The sequence below is a fragment of the Malania oleifera genome, chromosome 2 (assembly GCF_029873635.1).
Source record: "Malania oleifera isolate guangnan ecotype guangnan chromosome 2, ASM2987363v1, whole genome shotgun sequence".
NCBI lineage: Eukaryota > Viridiplantae > Streptophyta > Magnoliopsida > Santalales > Ximeniaceae > Malania > Malania oleifera.
This window is the reverse complement of record NC_080418.1, coordinates 140541473-140552218: the sequence shown is the minus strand read 5'-3', so window position 1 is coordinate 140552218 and position 10746 is coordinate 140541473. Positions and strand designations below refer to the sequence as shown.

At 35.8% G+C, this 10746-nt stretch overlaps 1 protein-coding gene across 1 annotated transcript; it reads right to left on the bottom strand.

Moving 5' to 3' along the window:
• Positions 1-4508: 4508 nt before the first annotated feature.
• On the bottom strand, positions 4509-7423 carry LOC131148415 (receptor-like protein 2). The gene is made up of 2 exons (XM_058098116.1): positions 5076-7423; positions 4509-4746 (listed from the first exon to the last, which is right to left on the bottom strand). The coding sequence occupies exon 1, from the start codon at positions 7421-7423 to the stop codon at positions 5090-5092; it is 2334 nt and encodes a 777-aa protein (XP_057954099.1). The 3' UTR covers positions 4509-4746; positions 5076-5089.
• Positions 7424-10746: the final 3323 nt, after the last annotated feature.

The following is a 10746-nucleotide window of genomic DNA, read 5'->3' as shown; positions in this document are numbered from 1 at the left end:
CTCTCTCTCTCTCTCTTCCTTTCTTCCTTCTTTTTTTTTTTTTTTTTGCTTCTTCTAGTTTTAATTGTTCTTGTTTTTTTTTTTTTCATTGATCAAATAATTGTATTTTTTGGGTGGAATTTTATTTAAAGTTTTAATTTTTGAAGCTTGCTTATGTGTTATGTTTATTTAAAGTTTTAATTTCTAAAGTTTGTGTTGACCCTATGGGTCATTCCTAGTTTTGATAATGACAAATACTCTTTGTATTTGATGGCTTTCAAGTTTGTGTGCAGGTTTTTATTGGCAAATTCATATTTGATGACACATGAAAGCTTGAAGCATGAAGACCCTGAAGATTAGTTGATGTTGTAATTTATATTATCATTCAATTCGGGTATGTAATAATTAATGCATGGCATGCATGTAGGAACTAAAGCTCAAAGACCGTAGAGACCTTAGGGATCGGTCGACTGATGCCAGGTTTTTTGGCGTACTCAGTAAGACCTTAGAAAAGACCCTAGGTCCCAACACTTGCACAAAAGAAAGTCCCTAATATCACTTATAATATCTAGAAAATCAATTGAAGTGAAAATAAACTTAATAGGCATAAAATGAAAGAGGTCGGGCGACCAAACCCCTGGAGTTCAAAACTCCTCGGGTGCCGAACTGTTGGAAAGTCAGCAGTTTGACCAGGCTTTGGGCGACCGAACCTGTATTGACCCTATCGCCCTCGGGTGACAGAACATATGTTAGAATACTTTTCAAATACCCGGGAGCCTGAATGTTTGTGTTCAAAAAGGGCTCGGGTGACTGAATTGGTTAGTTCAATTAATCGAACTTAGCACCGGGCACCCGAACCGCGCGACAAATGCTACTGACTTTTGTTCAGCTGACCATCCCCTACTTGGGCATCCGAACCATTAAAAACTGATTTTCTGAGTGAGTCTGCTCAAGCACCCGAACCTCAAGCCGGGCACCCGAACCTCATAAGTTAAAATATTTTTATAGATTTTATAAATGGGGTAAACTAGGTTAGTTTTCTTAATGACTTTTAAAACAAATTTAATTATCCCATTGAGTCCCTAATGGTCGAAAAATCCTCCTTGCCTATACATACTTGTTCATCTGTCATAATTAGTAAGGATTAGCAAATTGATTAGGGCCAAAATTCTCTCAAAATCAAAAATCCCTTTTTAGCCTATAATACTCCCATACACTTCAAAACTTCATTTTCCTTAATCATTCAAGTGTTGTGAGTATATTTAGAGTGTTTTTGTTTAATCCTTTTTAGCTCATACTCTCATTTGTTGTGCTTATTATTTTTATTATTGAGAGTAAAGTTTTAAGTTCTCCCATCAATTTTATTTGATAAATATTGTGTGGGAAGACTTAGTGGCTTATGGTTCTTGCATTGTCTTTGCAAGTTACCTTAGCCTATATTTTTGTGTGCAAAAATTATTTTCAATGTTTGCATTCAAACATCCATTGTGTTTACAACATTGAGAACATCTTATTAAGGTTGTTTGAATCATCTAGCTTGCATATTTGAAACCTTGATCTGATATTGTGATATTCATATATTGTGCTTTAAATCTTGCTTTAATATACATTCTTGTGCTTGATAGACCATAGACATAACCTTGAGTGTTGATTGCACACATAAAGCACCGAACTTATAGTTCTTACATCATTGAGGTGCATTGATTATATTGGGTTGTACTGGTATACATACTTGTTTGTGTAAGAAGTGCATTTTGGTGTACAATTTTTATACACATTTGTTGTATTCCATGCGCGAGCCTGAAGAGAGAGACTAGCCCTGTTGAATAGTCCTAGATTGGTTTAGATCAGGTTAGGAAAGTTAGGTGCGTCATCCTGGTAAGACGTGTTGGTTGAGGTCAGCCCTGTGAATTGACCTGGTTGTAACCAGTGTCGTTCCACCTGTTAAGTGAGCATTAGTGGAATCTTTGTGTTGGTGTAGCCAAGGCGGGGACGTAGGCACAATTGGTCGAACCCTGATAACATGTCATGCGTGTTCTTTATATTTTCGTAAATTTATTTTTCGCATTTTTATTTTTTAGCACATGTATGTTGTATGCTTGATTCATTATATGTAGTACATGTGTTGATTGAGTTTATAATTAAATAGAAAGACCCTAAGTTTGTGTAATGTTGCTGCTAGATTGGTTAACCTATGAACAAATTTTTAAATACCCAATTCACCCCCCTCTTAGGAATACACCAAAGCTAACAGTTTGTTTGGGTACTATTACGTAAATTAGTTATTTTCTTTTTCTTATAAATTAATATTAGAATTAGATTAAATTTTTTTACTTGTGTTAATTTTTAATCGATTAAAGTTGGGTTTAGCTTATTGAAAAAAAAAATAGAAAAATAAAAAAGAAAAAAAAATCTTCTTAGGATTTAAATTTTGCTTGGGTTCAATTTAGTTTAATATTATTAAAGTCCGATTTTTTTTTTGTGTTCCATTTCTGGTTTATCTTTTTGAAGTCTTGGATTCCTATTTTAGTTTTTGATTACATTTAAATTAGTGTTATTTAAAATTGTGATTAGATGCTTTCTTAGTCTTGCATGTTTTAATTAAGTAGGAAAGTTCTCGCCTTTAGTTTTTATCCCGAAGTTCATGCGTGTTTCAATTCTTGTTTGGTTCGGAATTTTAAACGTAGGATTTTCGTTTCTCGTGATTTAACTTAGTGCATGCTAGGTTTTAGAGTTTAAATTGCTTGTTCATTTAATTTGTCAAGAGAAATTTCAAACAACCAGAGAATCCGAATTTGAACTGAGTTAAGTGACTTTTTATTTTTGATTGGAAATACGTAAAATTTGAGATTAAACTGCATTTTCTAAGGAGACGATTTGACCTTTGGGCTGAATATTATACGATAGAACTCTTATACTTGAAATAGCTTCCGAGTTACTCATTTTTCGAGTGAATCACACGGGATTTTGCTTTCAAACCTGCACTCAGATGAATGTTACAAACGAGGACATCAACATTTCACTGATCTTATGCGCATTACCTAGTAGGGAGACTTGGAAAAATTTAGGGTGTCTACAATACTTTTTATTTTTATTTTTATTTTTATTTATTTTATCATTTGAATAATTGGGCCTCACCCCATGATAGGACCAACCCAACAATTTATCCAAAGCCCCACCCTAAGTGGTGATAAATTTAAAATAGTTTGGTATTAGTCTTTTAAATCTTAGGAGTGATGATTATAACTTTCTAATTTGGATAAAATTTGTATGTCTAGATTTAGATAGAAATAAATGCATAATTAGTTAATTAAACAATCCGTTAGAAGGTTTCAAATACCGTCCTATCAAACAAATAAATAAATAAAAGTTTAGATTCAATGATAAAGAGTTGCAGCCATTTTTGACTCGCTGCCTGAATGTGTGACACATGATTTTGATGTGACACATGATTTAATGTTCTATTTAAGTTTCTTGTTGACTTGTGGGGAGAGTGCGTGGACTTGGAAGAGTTCAGGCTTCTCACTCAAAAGTTGTACATGCTTAAATTCCAAAATATCCTCATCCTGTGCGTTTGTGTTGGAGGGTTTATAATTCTAATTCTAGACTTATTTGCGACTGAAATTTAAATAAAATGTAATATAAATTTATATTAATTTATATGTGTGTGTGTGTGTGTAAATTTAAGTTCAAAGCTATAAATCTTTCAAACACAATTCGGGCAAGTATTTGGAAGTATAGATTTTGGATTTTAATATAATTTTATATTTTGCTTTACTCAAATCCAATAAATTCAAATTTAAGTCACGAAATTTATCCTCTTAAAGGCAATGTTAAGAGTTTGGACTTTGGATTTGGATTTGAATCTGTGTAGAATGTAGTATAAAATTACATTGAATTTTGTTTATGCAAAAAAATCTTGCTCCACACATGCAATGATCCTACAACCAAGAGAAAAATGAAAAGGTTAAGAGTTAGGGAGGTCCTTGGTGGCCATAGGGGTGACATGTTTCAGTTAATTACTAAACTATACTTTTTGTGTTGTAACTAAATCATTATTTTGATTGATGGGAACCAAAATTGAACCTTTTTAATGGTTAATCAAAATTCAATTGACACGTTTCAGGTTGATATTCAACGATTAAACAAATCGAACCAACCCAAACCATAAAAGTAACCAACTCAAGTTTTAAATTGTTATCAAAAAATAATTTAAATTATTAAAATATTGTATAATATATAATTATATAATATAATTTATACATATATATATAGATATATATATATATATTTATTTATAACATATCGGTTCATTCAATTAACCATGATTGTTATATGTGTTTAATCTAAACCGAACTCTGAACCTAACAATTTATATTCATGATGGTTATCTAAAATGAGACGTAATTTGATTATTTAATCTAATAATTTATATTCATGATGGAACTAAGTGAGAGGTCTACGTAAAAGCCCAATGAAAATTTCATAAATCAATACTCTATAGTACACTTATCTTTCAAATCCTATCTTACAAATATGCGTTCTAGTTTCTAAACAACTAAATTCAACATGGTTGAGACATTTCTAATTATATTGAAAACCCAACATTGAGCACTTACTATTTAATTTTATCAATAAAATTACTTAAAATACAGCTAAGAGGAAAGGTGAATCTGAGAAAAAAAAAAAAGGGAATTTGAAGTTTTGTGTGCTTCCATGCAATGGCCGGCCAAGATATTCCCTCGATTTGTTTGCTACACGAGCCACCTACAATCAAAGAGTAAGAGCGGCAAGAGCATGGTTGTCAAATACTAGCTCCCAAAGTAAGAACAAATAACAGTGGCAGTTAATGTCAAGCTCCACTCTAACGTTAGCGAGAAGTGAGGAATGAAAAAGAAAAACTTAACAATGGCCCATGTGGCAACAACACAGAGTAAGACACAGTGGGCTCACTTGTTGTACTCATTCTGACGCCACACAGTGAGTCTATGATGGTTAGGACCCATAAAGAACAGCATTGAAGGAATAGGCAAGGAGTCTAAAGTACACATCTCATTATAAAAGCAAATTATAGAAAAATGGAAATTAATTGTTACCACTGAGGCAGCTTTCACACATGCCGTCTCCTCATTCTTGCAACGTGAACCACCAAGGTCACATAAAGTTTGTCTTTAGTGTTGGTCAAGAATTGAAAATAAGCTTTTCTCCAAGAACCATTCAGTAACAAGGTGCAGCAAACGGCAGAAAACCCCATTATGTATCCAATCCCTGAACTCACGTAAAGCCAAAGAGTTTCATCTATCCCCTGCTCCTCTTGTTGAATGCTTTGGTCATCATCATCATTGGTAGTACTAACAACTTGGCACGGAAGAGGAAGTGGAGCCCCACAGAGTTCAAGATTTCCCTCATATGCAGAAGAGTTGAAGCTTTGTAGTTGGGTGCCTAGTGGGATTGGTCCTCCAAGATTGTTATATGAAACATTTAACTCTGCCAATGAGTTGAGATTCCTTAGCGATTGTGGGATTTTACCAGAAAGATGGTTGTTGGAGAGGTCTAATCTTTCCAAGTTGCAAAGGTTTGACATTTGATCTGGAATTCTGCCAAAGAAGTTGTTATTTCTGAGACTCACCCCTTGAAGAAGCCTCAACTGGCCAATTTGAGCAGGGATATAACCGCGAAGGTTATTGTTGCTCAAGTCAATTATTGATGGCATGTTCGAGGGTCTATTGTATTGTTTATCATGAGCTTTACTAGGTTCACTTAAGTTATGTGCACCATACACCGACAATTGGAAAGAAGCATTATCCATCGCCTGGTGCGATGTCAATGCCGGAAGTCGACAGAGTTCTTGCGAAAACTCTCCCTCAAGGAGATTATCAGCCAAATTTATGTAGAAGAGGGTTGGCAGAGTGCCTAACCAGTTAGGAATTGAACCGGTTAATTGATTACCAGACAAATCCAAGACCTTTAACTTCATAAGCTCAGACAGCCAACTGGGCACTTGACCGGTGAGTCCACAATCAGATTGACTCAAAAGACGCAGATTTTGAAACCCGCCTGAGGCTACCAGCCTGTTGTGATCATGACCATCTGGCATTACCTCATCCACAAAGTTTTTTGCAAGGATGAGGACATTGAGGTTCTTGCAACCCATCAAAATTTTTATTGCGCCGGAGATGTTGGTTAGCCTATTGGTAGACAATGAGAGGGTTGATAAAGATTGCAGAGAAAGTATGTCCGGTATGATCTCGCCTTCCATATGCGTGTTATAGGCTAGTCTAACTGCCGTTAGGGACTGGCATGAGTAAAGGCTTTTGGGGATTTTACCAGTGAAGTAGTTGTCACCCAGGTCTAGCATGCTTAGTCGAAGAAGCTTGGAGAAATTAAGGATAGAGACATCTCCTTGGAGGATGTTAAACCCCAAATTCAGTTCTCTAAGATGGGTGCAATCCATAAGCGAAGCAGGCATTGTGCAATCCATAAGCGAAGCAGGCATTGTACCACTCAAGTTATTGATATACAGAACTAATTTTTCTAGCTTAGAGAGCTTTCCGATATCTCTAGGGAGCACGCCACTCAATTTGTTATCGTGAAGATCTAGTACACTGAGATTGGTTAGATGAACGATGCCTCTGCCTATAGGCCCTGACAGCTTATTAGAAGGTAATATGATTTCTTGCAAGGTTGCTGCATGGTAAATGTCATCTGGAAGCAATCCACAGAGAGCGTTGAAACCTGCATTGAAAACCTCAAGTTTGGGACATTCGCTTATTAGCCCATGAGGAATTTGACCGCTGAAAAAATTAAAGGAGAAATCCAAAATCTTAAGGGGGCTAGAATTGATTGTGCAAACAGGAGGGATGAGGCCGGTGAAAATGTTGTTGCTAATGTTAAGACTGACCAAGTTCCATGCTTGTTGGAGAAACGAGGATGGTATTGCAGAATCAAAGTGGTTGCTGGATAAATCCAATGTTCGGATGGAAATAGGCAAAGTGTTCGACAAGTTCCCATGCAAACTATTAAAGCTGAGATCAAGGACTTGAAGGACAGCTAAAGCAGAAAAGAGCCCATTTGGGAGGCGGCCGGTGAGGGAGTTGTGGGAGAGATTGAGATGAGAGAGACGCGTCAGGTTTTTTAGAGTGGGGGAGATGGTTCCACCGAGGCCTCTAGATGGCAGCCATAGATGGGTAACTTTTCCATTTGGATCACAAGCAATTCCTTCCCAGAGGCAGCAATCATTGATGTCACTGCTGAATGACCATATTAGAGGATTGGTCGGAGGATGAGAGATAGTGAGAGAGAATGACAAGAGCGAGTCACGATCGACTTGACTACAAGTGTAGCAAAGAGGGATCAAGCAAGAGAAGCATAGGATCATTAGCCAACCAAAGGGCATCCAGCAAGGGAAATGCCTGATCATTGTTAGTGGTTGGTAATTGTCCATGTCTTGATTGCTATATATGGGTGTTAAGTAGAACAAGGAGAAGATATTTGTGAAGTGATTAGGTATAATTATTGACTAATAACTTACAAGGTGTCACTTACAACAGCTGGTCGTGATCAAAAGGCCATTATAAATTTTTTTAATTCTTTAATTTTAGTTTACTTTATTATTTTTATTTTTGATAGGTTTGTTTAGATTTGTTTCTTATTTAACTTTATTTGGATTTGTAGTCTTGTTTTGGGTGGTTGTTGGTATTGTTTTTGGAAAACCTTTAATATATGTTTTTTATTTGTAATCTCCAATACTTGTCTTGTAATCACGATATTCCTCTGCCAAAAGTGAGGGTTGTTAGAAAAGGTATATTCTCAAGAGGGAGGTGAATTGGAAATTTTAACTTTTATCTTAGGTTAAATCAGAAGTCAATAAGTTTTGGTAACTTAGGATCTTTCTACACAGTTCCAAATGTGCTGAGAAGTAAAATATGTGGAATTTAAATCATGCACATCATTCATATAATAACATATACGTGCGATAAATATAAAGTGCTGAAATGTAAATAGACACACGATATGTTATCGGGGTTCGGCCAACTGTGCCTACGTCCCCGCCTCTTGCTCGCAAGCCAGAGGATTCCACTAATAGCTCACTTAAGGGTGGAGCGGCACCGTTTACAATCAAGTCAAATTAACACAGGGCTGACCTCAACCTTAACCAGGTCAATTAGCGGGGCACACCTCAACCTACACGCCTTAACAAGACGACGCACCTAACTTTCCTAACCGGGTCTAAGCCAATCCGGGACTATTCTAGGGTTAGTCTCCCTCTTCAAACCCGTGCCTGGATATACAACAAATGTGTATATAATCAAATAGTATAGTGATTGTGCTTTCGTGTAAAGCAGATATGTACCCAAATGCGCGCAATAGTATACACCACAAATATGATTCAATATGTAAGTTCAATGTGGTCTAAATGGTTCAACTCTCAAAAGTATTTTCTATCAGTGTAATACGTACGTGAGAGTGACAAAAAAACAGTCTTTGTATTACAAGATATGTTCAATAAATAAGCTCATACAAAGATGTCTAGTCTCAAGTATTTTAATCAGCAGAATAGTTCAAGCATGTGAGTATCAAATGAAGTATAAGTTCGGTTTGCAAAAGATGCGTAATCTTTGTATTCAGCAAATAATATATGAGTGAAAGAATATTGTAACAAAGACCACTATCTCATAAACAAATATCTCTTCAAATATATTTATCAATATAAAACACACTAGATATTTGAAAATGATTTTGAAAAGATTTTGTAAACAAAATACTATAAGATCTTCTCAAGATATTGCAATGAAGGTGCAAGCTTGGAAGATCCAACAAAGTCTTCTTAGGGTAGACTTATCAACAAAGTCCCCTAAGAATCCTTAGGTTTTACTCTCAAATAAAATTATGTCAAACAAATAAAATACAGAGAGCAAACCTTCCCAAACACAAACTCAATCCACTTACAAATAATGTAGGTGATAATAGAAGGTAAGCTTGAGTGATTTGAGTAAGAAAATGAGTAGTATAGGGTTTTTATTTTTCAGAGAATTCTTCCCTAATCAAAGTGGCTAATCACCTCTAATTTTCTCAAATGAACTCATATATATAGGCATAGGAGAAAATATGACCGTTGGGGACCTATAGGGTATTTTTAGAAAAGTTTAATGATGTTTAAAGCATTTTAACTCTGTTTAAAAAATGTTAACTGCGGTAAAAAATCAGGGCAACCCGAGAGGTCCGGTCGACCAGAAATGTTTTGGTCGACCAAGTGTCAAATGGTTCGGTCGACCAGGGAAATATTGAACTGAGAGCTTGGTCGACCAGGAGAGGGCGATTTCCAAATTTTTCGAGTTTCGATCAACCAGGGCATTTTGAACTACCTGGTTTGGTCGATCAAACCGCTGAGAATTCTCCCGAGAACCCTCCGGTCAATTAGGTAGTTGTAGTACAAAAGTGATCGGTCAACCAGATGGTCAAAATTTTGACCCTAGGGGGTTTCGGTCAACTAGAGCCTTTTGAACTACCTGGTTCGATCGACTAGGTGGTCAAAATTTTGACCCTAGGAGGATTTGGTCGACTAGGGCCTTTAACTATCTGGTTCGGTTGACCAAATGGTCAAACTTTGACCTAGGGAGGTTTCGGTCAACCAGGGCCTTTTGAACTATCTGGTTCGGTCGACCAGATGGTCAAACTTTGACCCAGGGAGGTTTCGGTCGACCAGGGCATTTTGAACTAATATGACTGGTCGACCGAAAGTGCACCATGTGTGCATTTTGGTCCCGTTTCGAAACATATAAGCCGTATTGAAGTGCCTAACAAATAAATGTGAAAGTGTGTGTGTCCTAGGGGCACTTGAAGTCCAATTTGAAGACACCGAAAAAGTCCGGTGTCGATCGACCTTCGATCAACTGAAGGGTACACCCTAAGGTCTTTCTAAGGTAATTTCTCATTTACGGTTTGTTTGAGCTTACGTAATAAATCATACATGTGATTTGTGTGAACTTATTACAAACCAATCCCTACTTATTATTACAGACCTTTTCGACTTAAATATTACAGACCCGAATATAAATTATAAAAAATAAATTATATCTAGGGTCTTCAAAGTCTTCGTTTTCCTCTGTGTCTCCGAGTGCCATCATAGGATACTACCAAGATAAACTTGCACATCAACTTGACATTTATTAAATACCTGAGTATTTGTCATAATCAAAACAGGGTATGACCTATAGGGTCAACAAGGGTATATCAATAAATAAATAGAAGTGCTGCCTTCCTTTAAATAATAATAATAATAATAATAATAATAAGGCCATTATAATTTAACATGGGTAATTATTAATGGAAATATTAATGCTAAACAGGTAGCATTTTGTTCTAGTGGTTGGTAATTGTCCATATCTTGATTGCTATATTTGGGTGTTAAGTAGAACAGGGAGAAGATATTTGTGTAGTGATTAGGTACAATTATTGACTAATAACTTACAAGGTGTCACTTACAACAGCTGGTTGTGATCAAAAGGCCCTTATATATATTTTTAATTCTTTTATTTTAATTTATTTTATTATTTTTATTTTTGATAGATTGTTTAGATTTGTTTCTTATTTAACTTTATTTGGATTTGTAGTCTTCTTTTAGGTGGTTGTTAGTATTGTTTTTGGAAGATCTTTAATATATGTTTTTTATCTGTAATCTCCAATGCTTGTCTTGTAACCACGTTATTCCTTTACCAAAAGTGAGGGTATATCAATAAATAAATGGAGGTGCTGCCCTCCTTTAAA